The 22815-nt window shown below is 37.1% G+C and overlaps 1 protein-coding gene across 2 annotated transcripts in view; it reads left to right on the top strand.

Moving 5' to 3' along the window:
* Positions 1–228: 228 nt before the first annotated feature.
* The window catches only part of LOC124157916 (RING finger and CHY zinc finger domain-containing protein 1-like), a 35842-nt gene continuing 13255 nt past the window's right edge, over positions 229–22815 (top strand). For both annotated transcript variants that reach the window (XM_046532999.1, XM_046533000.1), the window contains exons 1-6: positions 229–339; positions 662–823; positions 965–1120; positions 3103–3285; positions 4832–4927; positions 13650–13779. In XM_046532999.1, coding sequence (XP_046388955.1) covers positions 280–339; positions 662–823; positions 965–1120; positions 3103–3285; positions 4832–4927; positions 13650–13779 — 787 coding nt within the window. In that variant the 5' untranslated portion in view covers positions 229–279. The remainder of the gene's footprint in view (positions 340–661; positions 824–964; positions 1121–3102; positions 3286–4831; positions 4928–13649; positions 13780–22815) is intronic.

The following is a 22815-nucleotide window of genomic DNA, read 5'->3' as shown; positions in this document are numbered from 1 at the left end:
GTCATAAATGAAAAAAAAATTTCTTAGTTTAAAAAAAATAATTTTTTTCACTATATTCGTAAAGATAGAGAAGCCTTGAACTACGTTGCATCTTGGTTGGCTTATCTTTCAAGGCAATACAAATAAATGTAACGTTATTGCTTGAATTCGAAATAAGCGGGGATGTCTCAGAATGCAATGCAGATTCTGATTCAAAGAAAGAACCGTTTCCGGCGAAGGACGAACAAATGAAAGTTCAGTTGCGTGTTGCATGGAGGATAGCAGCTGAGTGAGCCGAAGATGTCGGAGTCGGAATTGGACTTAGGGTGCGAGCACTACCGAAGAAAATGCAAATTTGTGGTAAGATAATGAATATCTACGGCATCTTATTTCTTGTATTGAATTGCCTCATAGATTACTAGCGTGGATGAGTGAGGAGTTTTGGCTATATATAATCGTGACATCGACTAACAATTTTCTGTGTATTTATTGTATATTCGTGTTGCCGCATTCAGTTTGGTGTTCTTCATTGAAATCATTTTTCTATTTCTGAAAAATGTAGTTGAAGTAGTTGCTTACACATCTTTTCTAATGTTAGGCAATCGCTTAATGTGTTTTTCATGGTTGTGACGTGACATGCCATTCTATCTGAGATTGGTTTTTAAATCTGGTTTTCTTTCAGACTCCATGCTGTGATAAAATTTACACATGTAGATTTTGTCATGATGAAAATGAAACGCATCCAGTGAAAAGGCAGGAAGTTAGAGAATTAATTTGTTCTAGTTGCCAAACACGGCAGAAAGTCCAGACAGAGTGTGAACACTGTTTATTAAGATTTGGAAAGGTAACAATAGAGCCTACAATTGATAAGATTGAAATCGAATATTATTACTTTAGTCTCTGGTATTATGAAATGGTGATATACAGCTTTTAATATGATTAGTCATCATGATGAGTTAAATGTTGACAAACCTATTTCTTCCAGTATTCGTGCCTCGAGTGTAAACTTTTTGACGACGAAGATAGGGATCAGTTCCATTGTGAGGGTTGTGGAATATGCCGAGTTGGAGGAAGAGATAAATTTTTTCACTGTGAAAGGTGCAATACCTGTCTGCCTAATAAACTTCTCAACGATCATAGAGTGAGTATCTAATTGCTTATTTCATTGCGCAAATGTTGCATATTACATTGTTAAAAGCGACCATGCTGTGTGCTAGAGATAGTTTACTAAGTTTTCGTTGGAAATAAAGCCTTTTTCTGTATTTACTATTTCAAAACTCCTGTTATCATTTAAATTTAAATTCCATGTTAAGTTTTTGTATCTCAATATTAAGTTCATTAGTTTGATCCAGTCATTGTGATATTACCACTCCTTATCCGCAGCTTTTTGTGGTTGTGGTCATCATTTTTTCGTCATTAGTTTCCTTTTATGAGTAGTGTTTTTGGTGTTTTTTTCAATTCTTATGCTTATGTATGCATCTGAGAAAATGAGAAATTTTCCAAATCACTTTTTTACAACCAAAGATATACTGACATCTTGCTTGCCAATTTATGTGAATCGATGAAAAATTGTGTCATCTTTTTATTAACTTTATCAAGGCAAATTAAGAGAAACTTATATGGGTCAAATTTTGTAAAAATCAAATGAATCAAAGCCAATTTGAATTGATGCAGTCTTCAAATTACGATTATTGCTTTCAATGTGCAATCATTATTTCAATTTTAACTCTGATAAAATTATCTTTATTAATTGTTTAGTAATAATTCATGACAGCCTCTTGGATTATTCAATATTCCTGGTGTGCATTGAGGGTATGGAATGTAAAAAAAGAAATAAATTGGCTCTAACCTGATAAATAACCAACAACCATCTTTGGATATGTAGTACCACATAGAACCACTCTGTGGTACTACTTTTAGTATAAATTGAAGTTAATTCATCCGATTACAAAAGGTTTTTCCTTTAGAATTTATAATATATTTTTTTTGTTCGCTTTTTAGTACTGCAGGACATGACAATTGTGCTCAATGATATTACAAATTTTATCTCTACATGCCCTCCATGTTTCAATAGTATTGTTTTAAAGTTTAACTGCTTGGTAAATGCATGACAATTATGGATTCAATGTCTTAATTAATTTAAGGGCAATGTTTAGCTTTCATATTTAATAATGTCTTATTAGCTATGTTACAACTCTGTCAAACTCTCCATTTTTGTTTTTGAAGGTTAATTTGATGTTTCCCCTGCTAAAACTTAAAAGCCTCAGATTTTGTTAGTGGCTGCATGACTTATGTATTTTGAGGTTGCAGTTTTTTATTTCGGTTTTGAAAAGGAATATTTCAATAACTTCCTCAAAAAAGAAATATTTTAAGTTTCACTTACCTCCCATTTCCTGTCACACGGTTCTCATTATTCACCATCTCAATGTTCAGGTTTAATGCATGGATGATATTTTCTGACCTTGGTGATGACACTGTGAAATCCTCTTTCTAACCTTTTGGAGGAAATTGTTTGTGTAGATGGATGCCTGCTTCTGCTTAATCTAATTAAATATCAGAGAGGACTAATCTTCTTAATTTTGCTAGTTCTCGGGAGATTTCCACAAATTACATTTATGAAAATAAATGAACAGAAATTGGGTGCATGCTCAATTTCAATACCTCCACTGCACAAACGCTCAACAATCGCCAACCGAATCTGCTCATCTGGGAGCGTAACAATATGAATATGCTCAGCTGGCAGTAGCCAGATCATAGACGCTCACATTCAATTCTCCAAGCTTTGGAGGTTTGTGCATCAGCTACTGCCAAGTGAGCGGAGTCGTATTGTTGGCTTCCTAGATGAGCGAATTTGATTCGGTGGGTGATTATTGGGCATTTGTGCAGCGGAAGTATCGATTTGATTTCAGAATATAATAATTTTTTATTTATAATTTTTGTTATGTAATCATATATTGTTTGTGTATAATACTAAATGTACCGTATGTATTTCCGACTTATATGCCTCCTAACTGTTTTAATTCAGTTTTAATGGCATATTTCATTTCCGACCTTTGGGAATGCTGCTCTCCTTTCAATTTGAAATTTCATGATTGTGTTTTCTCTTTTCCTGTCAATGTTTAGTGTGTGGAGAATGTATCCCGTTCCAATTGCCCCGTCTGCTTGGAGAATATCCATACATCTCGCATTCCCTGCCACATACCGGAATGTGGCCACCTTGTTCACCGCACTTGTTTCTCAGAGTTACTCCAGGCTGGCCATTATGCCTGCCCTACGTGCCAGACATCCATGCTGGACATGACCCAGGTAAATTCATTCTTTATCATGTTCTACAAGCCAACTCACTTGTCTTGTTTAGCCGAATCAATCCTTGTTACTTTAGGTAAGCTGTTTCTTTCTGATGAAAATATGCTGTAATTCTGTTAAAAATTATGAAAAGTGTATTTTTTAATGTACATAAATCATTTTATTTGTGTTTTTGTTGTAATCAATTCACCCATAAGTGTGAATTATGATCTGGAATGAATTATCCTCTTGTATAAGAGGGATTTTGATAGTTTTGTAAAAAAAATACAATTTTTTATAAGATAATTCGGCAAACTAGCCAGTTTTGTTTCAGTTATTATTGTGATTTTTTATTATAGAGAATTGTGTGCACAGTTTTATAAATTCATTTATAATCATTGAGTGGTATACCATTGCAACTCTAAAGTCCTAGTTACACGATACATTAACATGTACAAGTTCAGTGGCGCAGCGAGGGGGGAGTTTTAGGGGATAAAACCCCCCAAGAGCTTAGAGAAATTGTTAAGTTTGATCCATTTTTCTTAATTGGATTGATATTACTAATAGAATAGTGTAAGGATTAATAAAATATCCCCCAGAAAGCCGTAAAACTCACCATTTTGAACCATTTTTTTTTAAATTCCGCAATTTATTAATCTGGTACCTATCGCTTATCCTGGTGGGTATTCCATACCTCTACATACCCCGGTATTAGTTGTACCGAAACCTTCCCCAGCCTTAATTTCTAGCTGCGCCCCTGTACAAGTTAATGTCTGATTACATGAATGATTTTGGTAGAACAGAACATGTACTAATGCATGAATCAAATTAGAACGGGTTCTATTTTCTGCACATGCTTTCGCTCAAGTTACGTGGCTACACGGTGCATTTTGGCAGTCATACATTTAGACATTAACTCTTGCATGCTAATATATCATGTGACCAAGCCTTAACACACATCAGGAGTTGATTCCCCTTTTAATGCATTCCAACCTTCGTAGACCTCAACCTGAAAATTGACAATCTGAGAATTGACTTCCAACTCTGCCAAAACTTTTCATTACATTTATGTTTTAGGTGATGTATTCTCTAATAATGAAATTTCTTCTAATACTTGATCAGTCTTTGAAGATGGGTCAGTCAAATTTCAATTGACTTCAGATGATGCCTGTATGCATTCCATTTGACCTGGACTAAATACATACTCAGTTGACCTAAGAGCTGTCCTGTTGAGCCACCAGTTCTCATAGTTTTCAGCGAAGCTGTGTGACAGTGAACTTTCAGTTGATTTGAGTCATTGTTGTGCATTGGATTTGCGTGTTAGTTTCTGGTTCATCATTCAAGTGGGAGTTCATCTAGATTACTGGACCTGAAGTTGGCGGACTACTTGTCAAAAAGTTATCTTTCAGTTAAAATTGAAAGTTTCCCTTTTCATTGATGTGATTAAATCAACTATAAAAATTTGTTAAAAAGTTTTTTTTATTTTATTTGAGTCATTCTTGTCTTAGCATAAGCTCATTCTTTTAGTTCCAAAAACTTATTCACTTGGTTTCACTTTACATTTCAGCTGTGGAAGTATCTTGATGATGAAATTGAGATGACACCAATGCCTGATGAGTATAAAAACTACACAGTTGACATCCTCTGCAAAGATTGCCACAAGGTATGCATCTTCTGTGTTGTATTGTGTACATTAGGCTCTTGGTATAACTATTCTGTAGGAATATAAAATAATTTTGAAAGGTTTATCTGGATAATTTGCTTTGTAGCATTCTTTCTGGAAAAGTGTTAAGATATATTTGTGAGCTGCATTATATTTTGGTAGTTAACTGGTAATCATTTATTGTGAAAATGTTTCATATTCTTTTGCTACACCTCCCAGAAAAATAGGCTGTATTAATTCAATCTTTATGTCTATGAAAAGTCTAGGTATTTGATGATTTGCGCAGAGTAGTTCCAAACATTTTTGTTGAAGCTAAAAAATGGGAAATTTAACCCTTTCACTCCCAAGCATTTTTCAATGAGCATACCCAAAATTCCCAAGGGTTTTTTTATGAAATTATTAGTACTTTTCTTAAAAATTCTCATGGATTTATTTTAGGTTTTATAGACATGGAAAAAATCACACATATGTAAAAATAAATGACGTTTTCAAAAATGTTAATTATCATTATGTATAAATTTTAGTTTTGCAACAATAAATTTATAAAATTAATACTTTAAAATGTTTTTACGAAAAACTTAACTTTATGGCTTATTGATTCATAGTATTTTTTTCATTTTGCTATTATTGAAAATTGAGTTACATTAAAAATTTAGTTTTTGATAGATGTATCTAATTTTTTAAGCATAAACAAAAAAATTGTTGTCATAAAAATTTAATTGTTTTAATCTGTCACAATCACTTTTGAGCAGTGCCTAAGCCAGTCTTCTGTAAAAAACAATGAAATATGTATATATTTATATATCTAGGCCTTAAATAATACAAATTATTGCTATTTTAAATTAAAGCTAAAGGAATTGTTTAAATATTAACATTGAATTTATTTAAACAAATGAATGACTAACATATGCAATGTTATTTCTATAAAAACGAGGGCAAACAAATTATGATGAAAATTATTTCACGGAGGATTTTTCATTATTTGTTCAAGTTGTTAATGGAATAAGTACATAGGTACACTTTTGATTAGTTTCACGTTTAAAATATCACGTAGGAACAAATTTTGCCTTTTGTTCACAATCACTCTTTTAGCACTTATGCTTATGCAAACACTCCCCATGCAAACCCCTGTTGCATCTGACGCACACTGTTCTGGATCTTCTTCTTTGTTCCTTTGTGCTGCAGACACAGCATCTGTATTCTTTTCTCCCACCCAGTTTCCTTATTCCCGGTGAAATACGGCCCCTCACTTCGCACTCTTCCCTGAAATTCAACCACTCAGCTCCTAAGTTTTCAATTATACTAACTATGTACAGTGCAACCTCGATATAACGACACCCCACGGTGCACTAATAAACACTCGCTATAGCGAATTGTCGCCTTACCGGAGGTGGAGCAAATAATAGCCAATATACCTGTTGCGAACAGATATACAGGAACAGGAGTGGTGCGGCGACAGATAAACATCTATCCGATAAACGTAAGCATAAATCCAGACGAAAGGCGATGTTTTTTTGCATCACTAAATGTCCTTACTCAAACAACGACTAACTACTCAAACAATTTATAAGCGCCGCACTGAATAAAAATCATGCATAGCATTGTTTCGTCAATCATTATGCCAATGCACAACCGACGAAGCCATTTTTCTATGCACTTAATTAGTTCATTTACGTGATCATTCTATTATTTTGGTATTTTCCGCTGAAAATTCAAAAATTAACTGATAAAACAGTATCGCGGTTATTTAATGCCTCAAATGTTTCCATTGGTGTATGTTTATTGTTTCTGTACGTTAAGCGGCAGTGAAGTGAAATAACGCATTACATTTGTTTCTACAGGCGAAAACGGTGGAAGGTTGTATAACGTTCCCGCCTTGGAAGACTTTTTCTATCAGATAATGTAATATCTTTATCATCTACGGTAAAAAGTTTGCTAAGCTTGAAAAATGATGTGATTAAAATTGCCGTCGTTGAAAAAAAGTTTCTTTTTGAGTGTTACGCTCGCGACGTATTTGAAATAATACACCGAGTTTACCACGGCACTGCAAACGAGAGTTAGTTGTTCTGTGAGTTCTTCCAGTGGCCACCAGGGGATGCTCGGCTACCCACGTGACAAAAGAGAGCGCCAGTACGACTCCGACCACTGACGCGAATAGTTCACCCTTGTAAATCCGCAACGGAGAATAAATACGTCCATCCGGACAATTCACGCTGAGTATCATTGCTTCGTACATCCTACATCATCGCTAAAGCACACTACCTACCTTTAGAGGCATCATTGCAAGAAATACCTCATACTGCAAGGGTTTTGTCGGGGAGTTGTATGTAAAAAAGTTCCGTTTCGTCTATGTTATATGACGCGGGGAATACTTCTAAAGATACTTATGATCGGAGCCCTTTCTTCCACGACTTCGGGTTCACACCGCAGGCATCACCAGCAATTATGAGGGGAGATAACGCTTTGGTGCTTCGCATTAGTATAATCAACCTTCCGCACTCTTAAAATTCTCGATTCGCAATCTATCCCTGAAATACTCCGCTTTAGGCTTAGGCGTAGCCCCTTTCTCAGAAGTTCCCGCAGATTTGAGTGGGCAAAACCACCCGAACAAAGCTTCTTATAACTCTTCATCGTCTGCATTCCTTGGGCGCTTTTGTTTTTTTTAATTTTGCAGAGCGAATAGGAAGATAAATTAATTTCGACACTCTCATATTACTCCTTTATTTTTATTTTCTCGCTTAGACGTGTTTGGTGTTTTTTGGCCATGGTGACTGCCATCAAATGCTTTCTATTCACGCAACTCACGGACGTGCGGGTATGCTGCCGACTGCTTTCTGCCGCCCGAGGAACAAAAGAAGATGAAGCATTCGCGAATGCTAATGCCACAATATTTTCACCAAAATTAACTACTTATTTATCGAACGACAGTTTACCACATAAATTTGAGACTGAGCACTCCATTAACTTCATTCCTAACAGATCGCTAGCAATTACAGAGGTTAAGCACCCTTATTCCAGAACTCGGGTGGACGCGAGCAACTTAAAGCGCGAAGGGTTTACAGCTAACGGCAGTCACTTTGCCATCGTATTCTGGTGACCGGGCGGTTAAGTGAAAGTCCGTGAATCCGTCTCTCTAATGGCCTAGCCATAGACGTCACTGATGTTGGTGGCGTAGATCGTTGCGACCAATAGGAATCTAAGAAGAAAACAAGTGAAGAGTAAAATACGCAAGATCCAGAAAAAATAAGTGCTAAAAAGGCGCTAATGTAACTGTTGTTATAGTTATCATACTTTTACTTTGAAAACTATTACTTGTGCGTACTAACTTTATCTTAAATTAAAATATCGATTTAAATATTCTGAAATGTGAGACATGCATGTGTCCATCTTAAATATATGTTATTATTATGACTAATGATAACTAGACCATGAAATATATTTACTTAAGGAGAAATAACTTATATTATGTGATGGGAGGTAAAATTTTCAATTACTTTTACAGATAGGTTCCTACGGAAGAAATAGGTGACAAATTATTTAGTTTATCTGGCATATATTGGCGACTTCTTTGTTTACGTACGGCTCCGATAGTTATTTTGATTTTGACGTCTTGCTTGTCTTGGATTTTTCACTGGATATAGGTAGCGAAAGGATGGAACAGAAGAAAAGGGGATGGGTAAATGGAAGGATTTGATGGAAAGGCGCCGAATGTATGAAGCGCGAGAATCGTCCAAGATTGAGATCCAAATGATCGTTAAAAAGAAATAAAAAAGCATTTGATATACAAAGAAATCAGTTTCAAATACTATTTACGCTGTATTTACTCGAGTTCTTGTTTTTGAATCAAGACCGACAGCAAAAACGAGTCGAAATTTTAGGTTCTGCTTTGACATGCAGCGAACGCTTTGGGCATCGCAGTAATAAATATTGAATTTACCTTGCCAAAAGCCTCATATTTCTCGTGCATTCCTGTAGCGTGCGCCGATTCACAGGGTAAGGATGGAGAGAAATCACGACACACTCGCTTTCAGGTCTAAAACTCAACTGCCTTTATTATATTCTGTTTATTTTGTCACAAGGATTATGGACACGAGAAATTTAGAAAATGTGCTTTTATTATGGAACACTACTACCCTACCAAATTTGAACGACATCGGCGAAAGTCACTTCGTGAATGTTCCTTGTTAGGGGCTCCTTGCGACGAGAGGTCGACCACCCGTTACATTCCTTATTTTTCCTCGTGGTTTAATCATAATCAGTATTTGTTCTCGTAATCAGCCACTTTCCGTATAATTTGATCCTATAATAGACAGAATAATATGGAATATTTATAGGGTTGTTTACAAAATGAAATAAGTGATTCATCCAAAATTTGGTGGTCATCCGAGAAAAACTGGCTACTCGATAAAATCCTACGGTAATCCTTATTTAAAAGTGTACTTACGTTTAGAATATCCCATTGACAATATAGATAATGTATTTAACTCCATTCTGCGTATCATTGACCACTTATTCCTCTTATTTTTGTTCTTTGGAACACAAGCAATTCTCCAGCGAGTAAACAGAGGTACACGACGACGGGACACTTTATACGGTTTTGTAGGATTCACGATATAGGTTTATACACGATTTATAAGGTTTTCACACGTTTTCCTATTGAATATCATGCTGTAATACACTAATTGCATTCAGCAAATTATGTAGGTGTGTAACGTAGATCACAATCTGCAATCAACTTATATCAATGTAATCTTTCCAAATCTCCCAAAACAATCTCCTTTATTTATTTCAACAATGCCTTGGCAACCCAATATATTCACAATCCGAAGTTCGACGTTAAAACAGTAATTATATTCGCCAAATTTGCGTTTGAGCCCCTACATTGACAGTTTTTCTATCCACTACCTCAGTCTGTCATCAGTGGATACCGTGCCGTGATATAACGTGCCCACGTTCCGTCACGTGTTTTCAAGCAGTCGATGAAGATTATTTTTTATATACTCAAAACTCAGCTTAAAACATAATTCATCCGCGAAAATTTCGGCGAGCACATTTGAGGTAGGAATCTTCTTATTCTAGTACTTTTAAAATGCGTGCATGTTCCTCATTGGTTTATAGGCCTTAAGAGATAACATGCAAGTCACAGTGTATATACAGAGTAAATTCTTAAGTTCCACGTACCTATAATCAGTTTTTTGGTGATAATTAGCTCCAATAACGCTTACGGTCTTGCACTTGAAGCGAGGAAGATATGCACTTTACGATAACTAGCCCCTTAAAGTTCCCTGCTTTAAGACTATTTGCTAATGCCAGTCGCAGAATACAATTTTTAGCTTAAAGCGCCAATAACGGTATCGGTAATGGCTTTCCTCACGTTAGTGAGTTTTGGAATATGCCTGTAAAGTGAGTGCCTTTAAGCGCAGTTAACGTGTCCATTAGTAGAAAGTACGAATCGTTAGAGGGTTCCAGAATATGCGTGAAGGAGTCTTGATGAAAGTCTTCCGGCGGTGAAACCCTCGCTATGGCGAGAGCCAACACCGAAAGGTTGCCGTAAAAAACGAATTTTTTTACACGCTTATTATAGGGTCAATTGACGGTGCATCGGCTATCTCTCGTAATAGCGGGGGTGTCGCTATAGCCCGTACTCGCTTTAACGAGGTTCCACTGTACATAAGTCTTGTCAGAGGCTTTCCAGGTTCTTTGAAATTTTCCTTATATATTATGTAGCTATTCAAAACCATCCTACCAATAATGTTGAACACTACTTTCTTCCAATATTTTAATGTTTTCCTTTCATCTAAATATACATAGAGCATCATGTCTGAAGAGTCTACACCTCCCATGTACTTGTTATATTCCAAAATTACTTCCGGTTTCACAGTTTTTTTCTCGCGGCCTTGTCTCAATTTTGTCACTTCACTATTCCTTGCAGTCGCCTTACTTGAAAGAAGGATCACAGGTCCTTTTTGCGATTTTTTTTCCCTAAATGCACTGGCTAGAATACAGCCGGAACGGCAAAACATTTTTTCCCCAACGGTGAACTTCTTTTTGAAAAACTCGGGCAGGAATTTTCGGTTTTTTCTAACAGTTCCTGTAATATATGTGCCCATTTGGTAAAGTTTGTTCACTAAGGGAACTGACATAAAAAAATTGTCCACAAAAACATGGTAGCCTTTGTATAAATAATTGTTCATCTGAAGGAGTTTCAGTACCACTGTATATCCCAGGCCATGTTCCTTCACCTCCATCCTTTCTTCATCATTTGATCTACCTTTGTAGGTAAAGAAACCTAAGCAATAGTTTGATACAGCATCACACAGCATCCAAAATTTGATTCCCCAGCGGTGATGGTGCTTATTTGGCAGGTACTGCAACAAACTTGTACGGTTTTTTGTCCCCACCAGACTTTCATCTACACTCAGAGTTTCGTGAGGGGTATAATGGTATCTAAATACATTATTTGCATGGTCAACAAGGGGTTGATACCTGATGCAAGGGTCATATCTGGGATCGTTACGGGCCGTACATTTTTTAGGGTCAACCAAATGAAAGAATCGCAAAATTTGCTGGAAGCGATTCCGCGGAAACATTTTTCTGAACCAAGGGGTACTCTGAGAAGGCAAAGTCGACCAATATGAAGCTATGGTGGGCTTCCGTATAATTCCCATGTTCAAAATACAGGCTAGGAATCCTTTCTTTTCCGCAATTGTAACTGTTTCCCACTTCAGTGGTGGTGATGATCTTCCTGAATGAGAGGTAATGTTTTGTTTTGCATATCTATTTGTTTCAGTGACGAAGAGGTTCAAAAGAAGGTCCGTAAAAAAAAGTCTAAAATAAAGAATTGGTGGCAAGTTAGGTGGTGGGGCTTTCTTGGGTCCACTTACTTCTTGGAACTTGAACTTAGTGGGTATTTGTTCTTCATTAGCTTGTACTTCCCTCCAATCTCCGTTGTCACTGTCTTCGTCAGTGTCCAGCTCACCCGAAGACTGAAACGAATGCTGATCTCCATCACTATTGTTCCCCGACTCACTGTCACTTTCGTTGTAGTCTGATTCACTTTGATTGGATGAACTGTCTAAAATTTCCAAAATATCCTTGTCCGTTATGCGTGATGGTCCAGCCATTATTGGTGATTTTTATTTTGAAAAATATCACTCACACCACTAAAAAAAGGCACAAGACTTTTATACGCAGATTTCGCTGCAATGATGAACTTATCGCAAATTCAAGTGACTCAATGCACAGAAAACACAACGCGAAGAAAAGTATCCGACCTCTGATACGCGCGAGTTGACGCAAACTAAGCCGTCGGGACCCCGCATGCAAACCATTACATTTGTAACTGATGACGCATTCTCAGTAGTTGCCCACAAAGTAGGTGTCAGCAAAGCAGTGACACAATGAATCACTTATGTAGATAAGGAAGATTAGGATAAAAACTGTGAAGCCATCACTTTCACGGCAACTATTCGGCGACGTTATCGGCCACTTGCTGAGGTTCGCTGAAAACATTTTATTCGCGCGCCACGCACGATAATCTTACCCTTAGTGTGCTCTTCCTGTAAACAAGAAGTATTGTTTCCTTGTGAATAAAATGTAATAATGTAAGTCAGATAAGACGATTCCTTTGAAATGTATGTCGATACCGAAAAAGGATTTGATTGTAATAAGGAGACGTCGAAATATAATTGCAGCGGGCGGGAGATTAGAGGTTAGATAAAATGTTACGTCGTGGAAAGAACGGAGTCATACGCACCAGTGTATTACACGAATAAAGACGAACGTGATGTAGTGAAGTGAATAACAATAAATCACTCGTAAAAGCGTGCCTAAGCTTGTTGAGAACATCATAAGGTCATTATTCAGCCGTGGCGGCAATTTACGAGAGGAAAAAAAGGAGTTCAATAAGCTGTCAGTTTACATAAAAAATTACAGAAAAAGAACATTTCCATTAAATATTTATTAAAATTTATCCTCAATATAACTTATAAACGATAGTTAGCAACAATGACGTACAAATTTTCTAATTTCGCTTAGTTATAAAGTGGCATAAGAATTTCGACAAAATGAGTCAGATTTTACAAAGAGTTAAAGAAAGAGCGTCCATTAAAATATCAAAAGTATAAATTAAATTATATAAAAAATACCTAAGGATAGCAAAATATGTATACATTCATTATAAAAATAAATTAAATAATAACACATCATAGTTTATGTGAAATATTGCTCTAAGCAAGCGACCGATTAATCGGCCGCTTGGGCGTATTGGGTAGGAAGGCCGCGGCCGATATATCGGCCGCTCGGGAGTGAAAGGGTTAAGAAATGAATTATGATTTCAGAAGGCGATGTATATTTTTTTGACAGCGAATGTTTATAATGTTGATATTTACCAAGGGTAATAAAATCGACTACTTCTCTATAAAGTGAAATGCATAGTGCATTGCGTATTTTACAGTGCTAGTTTTTTCCTTCATTATTTTAAAAATTTTACCATGTCACGTTGATTCCTGTAATAACCTCTATTTAAGTGCTGGTCTTTTAATCATTTGACAGTGAAGCTCTTTATTTTATCATGGTTTTCTATTGCACACAAGTTTTGTTATCTGAAACTTGTTCGTTGTTGAAAGTTGTTTGCTGTTCTTTTTTTTTTAACTATGCATGTGTCTTTGTGAGCTGTCTGCCTTTCAAATGTTGTTTTAATTTTTCATTTTTCCACTTTAAGGAATCTCTGGTAAAATTCCATGTTGTTGGTCTCAAGTGCCTCTATTGTGGCTCATACAACTCATGCAGAATTAAAGGATCTCCGTGCCAGTCTGCCGCTGGGGGAAGTTCTGATTCAGGAGCTGTCACTAGTAAGTTTCAATTTCGTTTTGCTAAAAAATCATGTTCTGTGGTACAGTCAAACGTCGATAAGTGTGTGACTGGGTAAGTGAGAAGCCTCCATAAGTGAGAATATAGGAGTGTACCTAGGAATACCTTATTGAGTAAGAGATTATTTGGTCGACTTCCGATGGGGAAATGTGTGCATGCTGTCCGACTCATTATGGAATGATGGGAAACTTAATGTCACACTCAAACTTTACATAAATACATTTTTGTTAAAGTTGAATTGAAGAGAAGGCATTCTTTATAACTACAGCACACTCCTGATTATCCGGGCTAATGATAGGCAGAGACGGGATGAATAATCAGAAAACACGGATATACCAAACTTGAATGTCTAGTAATGTTCATAATTTATGTAAAACAAACAATATATTATTATTTATGCACTTATTCTGTTATTTTAGAGTTCTTGCTGGATACATTGAGAGCTTTCTTTGCCAGTTCACAATCTTTTTAGCGGCAATAACATGGTTGCACTCTTATTATTACTGCTCCATATAAGATCTGCTTTTTGAAAACCATGCATCCATGGCTGTGTGATCGCAGATGAAGAGTAATGGTTTGCACGAATGCTTCGAAACCACCGTGCGACGTTGGAAAGTACAGTTTTAGGCAACACGTTAGGTACCTGCGTCTCGCACAAGGTGCCAGGGCTGCAAATGCTGCGGGACGTGTATCCATGATCACGGAGCATGGTCGTGCACTGCAAGGCTTGGAAAACAGGAACACGAGCTCCCGTGAATGCAGCTAGTGTGCAATCGCTTCCGTTTTATGAAGGGGATTCTAATGGATATAATAAGTCCAGTGTAAAATGCAGTAATTCTGGTGATTTTTGCATTCGATTTTATTTTCTTATAAAGATCACGGAAAATGTTGAGAAAGAGTGAAAATGATGTACGGATGTACCGCAGCCGAATAATTAGGAGTCTGCAGTGTATCAATTCCTTACACACACACACATTTTGATGAAAGTTAGAGAGAAAGATTGTAATATTTATTTGAGGAAAATTTGAGAAATTAACATTTTGCATCTTAGAATTCAGTGAATCAAGGCATGTTGTTGTGGAGTTTCTTCAAAAAGATGACCTTCTATTTTTGACAAGAGAAATGAATCAAAATGCATATTAACCCTAGAACGGTAACGCTATTTTTCTTTACCTATTCTGGTATTGCGGGGTGAAAAAACACCCCAATTTTCAGTATGGCTTTAACACTTTAGGTGCTGGGTGAATATCACCAGGTCTTTACCCCAGAGCTGGCTATTTTTTGCACTTTTCAAGCGTTGTTACAAAAAGAATTTTTAAGATATATATGAGTGAATAGCATTAGTTTTAAGACCATACTTTTATCTTTTGAATTCACATTGAAATATTTTGTATATCATAATGCATAAAGAAACTGCGGAAGCTAAAAAAAAGCCGATATTTGTATTTTCAAAAAGTTGAAAAATCATTGTTTTTCATAAATTTATTTATAAAATAATCACAACACACTAATTTGAAATAGTAAGTACCAATATTTGAAATTATAATAGTAATCAACATTTAAAATGATAATAATCAATATTTGAACAATAATAAAAATCCAATTATAATAGCTATATCACAAATTTCTTCCTTGTGTGGAAAAGCTGGAAGCATGGCTCTATGCAGAGACCAATCTTACATGCATTACACTGCCAGGAAGTACATTTTCTGGCTGCTTTCCCAGTCGTTTTTTGCCCTTTTTCGGAGCACACCCTGCACCTCTTTTGAGCCTTCTTTTGTCCTGATGGTATGGGAATTTTTTCAATGAAATGCTTTTCAGATATTCTAGTTATCTCGGCTCTGGCGTTGGGAACTGCGTTAATATCACTCTAAATATCTCCCGGGCCCACTCCTCTGTTAGTTGACCGTCTTCCTTTAGGTGCACCTCTACGATTGCACATCGTTTTTTGAGCTTCTCCTTGCTTACTTAGTTGTTGCACCATTTCTGGCTCGTTCAAACCTTCAGACTCTAAAATAAATATCATATAAACAATGAAAAATAGTAATTGTACGAATAAAAATTGTGCAAAAAATATATAAAAGAAGTCAAAAAAAGGTCGCGCGGGTTGCGCTACTATACGCAAGAAATGGAAATTACCTGTTGAACTATCTTTGCTGGGCATGTAATCAGCATCGCAATGTGAGTCATCAAAATCACTTTCACTATCATCGCTGTCGAAACAATTTAATGCATTGGCAATGTCTTTGTCCACGAGATTTCGCACCATGACTGGCGAAAGAACACACAAATGACGAACGAGGGAGGGATTTTCGAACCTTCGGACACATTTTGTCTTGAAGGAAAAAAAATATGACGAAATATATGACTTTGTGGCATTAACTTCACCTATAAGAGCAAATGCATGAATCCGAGTAATACCAGCGGCGTAACTTTGAGGCGGGAGCCACTACAATGTAAACAAAATGCCCGTCGTAATATTACGCCGCCCGCAAATTCTGCAACACCTCGCGCGGCATAATATTATGCCGTTAGCACTCAAAGTGTTAAAGATTTCATTAGGGCTTATTTTTTTTGTCTTTTCATCAAGAATCAAGAAAGATAACTAGTTTTCCTAAAAAGATGAAGGGTCCAGAGCAATCGACCAAGAAAGACAAAAAAAGTGAAAAACTAGAAAAAATAACATTTTTGTTAAAATTACCATATCTTAGTAGGTTTTTGACTAAATTGAGTAATTCCAATGAGGTTCTTAAGCGGAGATACTATGTTTTGAGGGTATTATAGTAGTTTTGGTCAATTCTCCAAAAAAGGCATTTATTTTGAGAAATCAAAGTGCGCAAACTTGAAAAATCGTTTTTGCCGCACAGATCGTTATAATGATAAAGAATTTTGTTCATATTGTTTAATAATACCTTTATTTAGGATGATAGCACAATTGTTGAGAAGGAACATAAAAAAATATCATTAATCATGTTTCATTAGTCATTCTTGCTCATCACATGCCTGACAGACAACAGCACTATGGTCTTGGCAAACAAAGCCGAGACACTTGGAGCATTTGACACCGTATTATCGGTCTATGGTTCAGGGACAAAGAACACATCTTCCCTGTCTCCCTGTTCCACCTACCGTCTTATTGGCCCTTCTAGGGTTAATAATACCACAAGATAATCTCAAAAGACATCGACTGATTTATTTAAGTGAAAATTGTAAATAATTTACAGTTCATAGATAATTACATTAGACTCCCGATTTCCCTGCTGCGGTTAAGCCGTGTTGCGGCTTATCTGTGCATGAGTTTTACACTTTTTTGATGTTTTCGGTGATCTTTAAAAAAAAATAAAAGTTAAGCAAAAGCACCAGGATATTTTTGCATTTTAATGATAGGCTACACCGGACTTATTATTACTCTTAAAATTCCCTTTGTATAATCCTTCCTGTCCTCCCCCTTCTGCAGTGCAGAGGTAAAAAGCTTGCGCTTACAGACCCTGCCTCAGGAGTGTATCCTTGCGATCATGCCCTGGAGTCTCGTTCCATTTGTGGAGAGAACTGCATGACACTTACTGATGGTGGTTGGAATGGGTGACGTGGCAGAGAGGACCTTTTACGTGGGACGGTCTGATAGGAAAAGAACAGCTTGGTGTATGCGTTGCGGAGAGTAGTTACCTAATCTGAAAGAAGGGAGGCATTTAATAATCGCGATACAGTTTTATCAGTTATTGTTTGAACTTTCAGCAAAAAATACCAAAATAACAGAATGATCTCGTACATACACTAGGTACATAGAAAAGTGACTTTTTCAGTTGAGCATTGGGATAATGATTGAAAAAGCAATGCTTTGCATGATTTTCATTCAGTTCGGTGCTTATAAGTTGAATGGCTAGTCTGTTGTTAAGGTAAGGAAATTTATTGATGCAAAAAAACATTACATTTTGTCTGGATTTTATGGAGGAGATTTTATGTTAGGGGTCGACGGGGCCCCGAAATTTTCGGGTCGGGTCGGGTCATCGTCCTGACCCGACCTTCGGGTCGGGCCGTTTCAAATCTCGGGTCAAAATCGGGTCGGGTCGAAAATCGCGAAAATATTATCCATCACGAAAAATATTTCACTTTTCTTTTTTATAACTTCTATTGTCCCCAGCAACATTTTAAATTGATTATGGCCATCATTTGTGACAGCGCTCTCAAAATATAACATATTTCATACATTTTATGGCATAAAAAGTCGTAAAATACAAGCCAGCGAATATTTCCTATGTAAATGGCGATCTTAAGAAAACCTAAGTAACGTAAAAGTTAGACATTATTTTATATTAGAATGCAATAATCAGAACTAGCTGACATTAGAAGGCTAGCATCAATTAAGGGCGCTAAAGGCAGAAAGTAGTTTCTAATATCTACGCAGTAGCGAGGAGTGGCAACAGGCAGTCGTGACGACTGCCGGCCCAATTACGTTTCAGTCTGACTCCGTCACTGAACTATGAAATAGTAGGGACTATAAAGAAATATTCACGGGTTATTGGTATTGACTTCCATATTTTCAGCTGAACATTATATATGCGTTATTGGGCTGAAATATTATTTCTTTCCGATCGATAATAACTTGACAAATGGGATACGGCATATATTCCATTTCTTATCCATTTTAGCACCTGCGGTAACGAATAAAACTTCTCGGCTAGGCACCAGGTTAGGCTGAAAAGTTTTTAAAGCCTAACCTCATTAAGGTTTGTGAAGGTAAATGATGGTATTTATATCATTCTTTTAGTTTACGGAGACATAGATGAAGGAGACTCCCGACCTGTTCTTAAAAGGCCGTTGCAGATGCCAATGCTGTTGTCAATGCGACTACGACTTTATCTCAGCAGCTGATATCTTAGAAATGTTTAACATTGATTTAAAAGGATTGTTTTTGGCTGGAGTGGAATCAATATTAACAGCTTTATTTTTAAGTTCATTAAAATTATATATGTGAGGATAAGTTTATAAAAATAGCCATGCTTTCCATTTTTGCCTATTTTAAGCGGCTATCTGCGAAGTCTAGAATACGGAACGAGTATTTTCCTTCCATCTACCCGTTCATATAACAACTCTTGATGTTACCCCTGCCCAAACGCGTTCCACTCCCCTTGTTTACAAAACTCCAGAAGGGTTCGGTGTATTTAATTTTCCATACGGAAAGCATAAAAAACGAAACCAAATTACTGTCGACACGTCGACTTACTGGAAGATTATTTAATCCATTACTTCAATCAGCCAATCATGATCACTGCTAAAATTACTTAAATAAACCCACGTTTATCAGTTTTTAATTGTCTCGGCCGGTTTTAACGTCATAGTCCAGTCGTTTTAACAGGTCTGGAAAGAAACCTGATGTGCTGCAGTTGTAAATGAAAGGATTTCTTCGAATTAATGGAGAGAACGCTTTGTGGGGTTCTTGGTGCAATTGGAGTGCCCTGGGTGAACAAACTGGAAGAGAAAGGAGAGAGCAAGGAATATTTGCAAGGTTACGGTGCGGGGAAGAGAGTGGAAATGGGTGGAGTAGTGTGTGTGGCAGTTAAGATTGGCCTTTACAGAGATTTATGGCCATAAAACCAATAGGAACCATGCGGTGTACATTGGGGTACAGACTTTTTTTTAGCAAATAGGAACCATATTCCTGAATATCCGACTTTCTTTGCCCTTTCTTCCAGTTTACTCTCCCAACGAATCCCAAGTGCACCCTGAACCCTTCTAGAACGTTCTCCTTCCCATGTCCCCGCACCCTCAAGAGAATTGTATAGTTAAGACCTTGCTTTACAATTTTTATAGCCAGACGTCCTTAGAATGACGTGAGTGTGGCGTCGAAACGGGTTGAGGTTAAGTATAAACAGTAAATAAAATAATTAAAATTTGCATTTACAGAACGGTTGTATGAAAATATTTCATGTTGAAATATATGTTAGCAACAATGACGCAATATCTATGCTATTACATGAAATTAATTTTCACTGACCTCAGTACATGCATTCATTTTTATTTGAATCATGCTGAAAAATCCAACGGCAAGCGAAAAATCACGTAATGAATATGAAAGATTGGTACCAGCAACAACACAAATATTAAGCTCCTTCCATTCTAAGTTTAGATATGTTTCTTAGTGACCCTGAAAACATTATTTGCATAGCATGTCAACTGGAATTGTACTAAAACATCCTAGTAATCGCGAAAATTTACATTTTTGCAAAATAATGAGGTTTATTAAATTCTGATTCAGTGACTTCAAAGACAGGGATGCAAGATTTTATGTTTTTCGCATAACATGTGCTCATTTTGGCCACAATTAGGGTTTTTGAACCATTGTGCGACGGCTCGAGTAAAATGTTTGGGGAATTCACGCAAGTGAACCGATTACTTCACCTGAAGATGATGCGATGCGACAAAACGTAGGTCCAGGCAAATAAAATCACTATGGTTAGCAAAATTGCCCCTTCCATTCGTAGAAAACAAAAAATACGTCTAGTCTTAAAGCTATACGAAATTTACTTCTGGTACTGGAAAAGTGAGTCATGTGTTTATTCTCCGAAGAATGTTCCAAGAAGGGGCATACAGGCAAACACCTATAAGGGGTTGTCTGAGCTAGGGAGATGGATGAGGATATGGTAGATGAAAGAGGGGAGGTAAAGGAGCTAGGTCTTTCCTGAACATGAGTTGGAGGAGCATGTTTTTTTACGACGCAGTAAGGCACGGACGAGGAGGGAGTGAATGGGAAATGCTAGCGGGTGGAGAGGGTGTCGAAGATGTGGAGAAAGGGACAGGCCGAAGGAAAGAGTGAACAAAGCTCAGGGAAAAAAGGCCTCTCCAGTTGGGTAAAGGGGAGGAGGACTATAGGTTGGAAGAAAGTTCTCGGTTGGGAAAAAATTTCACTAGCAATATGCTTTGGGGGGGGGGGGGGATGAGATGACCTGAGGTGGCGATTCCCGATTTCCACCCCCCCTTGGGAAAAAATTTAACACTAGGAATATGCTGACCTGGGGTGGCGATTCCCCAATTTCCACCCCTCCCTCGGGAAAAAATTTAACTCTTTCTCTTAAAGCAAATGCAGAGTACGGCAGCACTATTAAACAATGATTTTGAATTTTTTTATTTCTTGGAGGCTCTGGGGGGGGGGGATCTATCCCCCTCATCCCCCCCGTAGTTACGCCACTGCTTCCCAGCATCTTGTGTTCCATCCTCAAAGAAAATCATAGATGCGCCGCTGCCAGCAGCATTACATTATGATAATCCCTCATCGTGCAGTGAAAACTGAGATACATTCTTTTCGCAAAAAATGAGGACAACATTTTAATTAATTAAGTTAAAAGTCAAGTCAAAAGATATTGATTTTATTGATCCTCGACATTTGGACATAGTATCTGGCGTGAAATTAAAGAACTCATGATTTCCTTTTCTCTCAAAGAACGTATTCTTATCTTCTTTCATTTTTTCCTCTTCACTATCTAATGTGGACGGAAAATGCTGTAAGTAAGTACTTTGATTTCAGTTTCATAGAAATCGGTCTGGCCGCTCTTTACATAATAAGTGAGGGATAAATACCGTCTGCGCTCTATCCGGTGGGCCTTCGATTACCTTATAGACGAATTTCCATGGAGTATACATTACATTATTCCAATTGTAATGTATACTCCATGACCTTATTAAATTTCAGGCCTCATACGAAGGCAGATGACAACAGTCCCAGTCCAATTCCTGCGCCCCTGATGCAACAATGTCATGGGGTCATGGGCTATGGAACTCCCAGTTGTAGAAAATCACATGTGTAAGCAAAATGTAGCAATTTTTATAGACTATGGCCCAGCTCGAGCGAAAATTGCGGTAGGGGAGGGTAGGAAAGGGGGAGAAGGGGCGGAAAGGGTGGAAGGGAGGGGAATGGTGGGTGAAACACTTGGTCGGCGAAACATAGGTACCTACGTTAGTCCTTTAGCGCTCTGCTTACGACTTGTTTGGTTAGTGGCATTTGTGCGACCATTGTAAAATTTTCGCTTCGAGCTACAGCTGAACTCAACATTCACCACAATTCCGTGACGCGGCGAGTGACTTTACATCGGCTGTCATCACTTTCGTAATCAGGTATGTATAATTTTATGTATATTACCAATTCCTACTGGACATTTCATTATCTAAAGTCTTTCGTCGTAATTGCGATTTTATAAGGTTTTTGTCTTTGTATTTTTATTCTAATAGTTTAGTCTGTTATTAGTTGTTTGTCTACAAGGGCTGTCACTTTTTCCATAATTTTCACCGTATCATTCGCCTTCTTTAGTGTTTACCATTGCACTTCAGTGACTATGATTCGTAGCCCGGGGACAGCGATAGGAATTAGCTAGGGCAGCGGTTCCCAAACTGGGGGTTGCGACCCCCAGGGGGATCGCGGGCCGATTGGAAAGGGGTCGCAGGACGAATACAAATAATAGTGAACTATGTACTTACCCTTGGGACGGCTTAATTTTTAGGGGATCGCGGCTAAAACGTATGGGCTAAAATGGGTCGCGGAAAGAAAAAGTTTTAAGCCAAGCGAATTAGCAAAATTCGGCTGATATTTTGCCAAAATGTTTTACAAAGTAAGCTCTGCGCGATAATTAGGACAAAAATACATAGAATCAAATAAGCAACTTTAGGTGAAAATCTTAAGGACATATTTTCAAACAATCGCCAAAGTTGGTGAAAAATGGTTTTTATTATGTATTTCGAAAACTAATGATCCCACAGCCAAAAGCTGGACACTGTGCGATAAATACCCATTGAAAATTTAAAAAAACAATAAAATTTTCGTTTTTTTATGGTTCCGAGATAATTTTTATTTTTATTTTGAAAACGGTGATGGAAGGCTGAAATTTTGCTCTTTAATTGGCTAATTGAAAATTTTCAGAAATCTCCGTAAATTGTTGTTGAAAAAAGTCGTTGAAAAAATGGCTTATAAACAAATGTAATTTACTATCAAGTTTTAAAAGATATTTAAAAATTAATTCGATAACATT

This window comes from Ischnura elegans, chromosome 4 (assembly GCF_921293095.1).
Source record: "Ischnura elegans chromosome 4, ioIscEleg1.1, whole genome shotgun sequence".
Lineage (NCBI taxonomy): Eukaryota > Metazoa > Arthropoda > Insecta > Odonata > Coenagrionidae > Ischnura > Ischnura elegans.
Note: the sequence above shows the minus strand (reverse complement) of the source record. Positions and strands in the feature narration are given on the sequence as shown.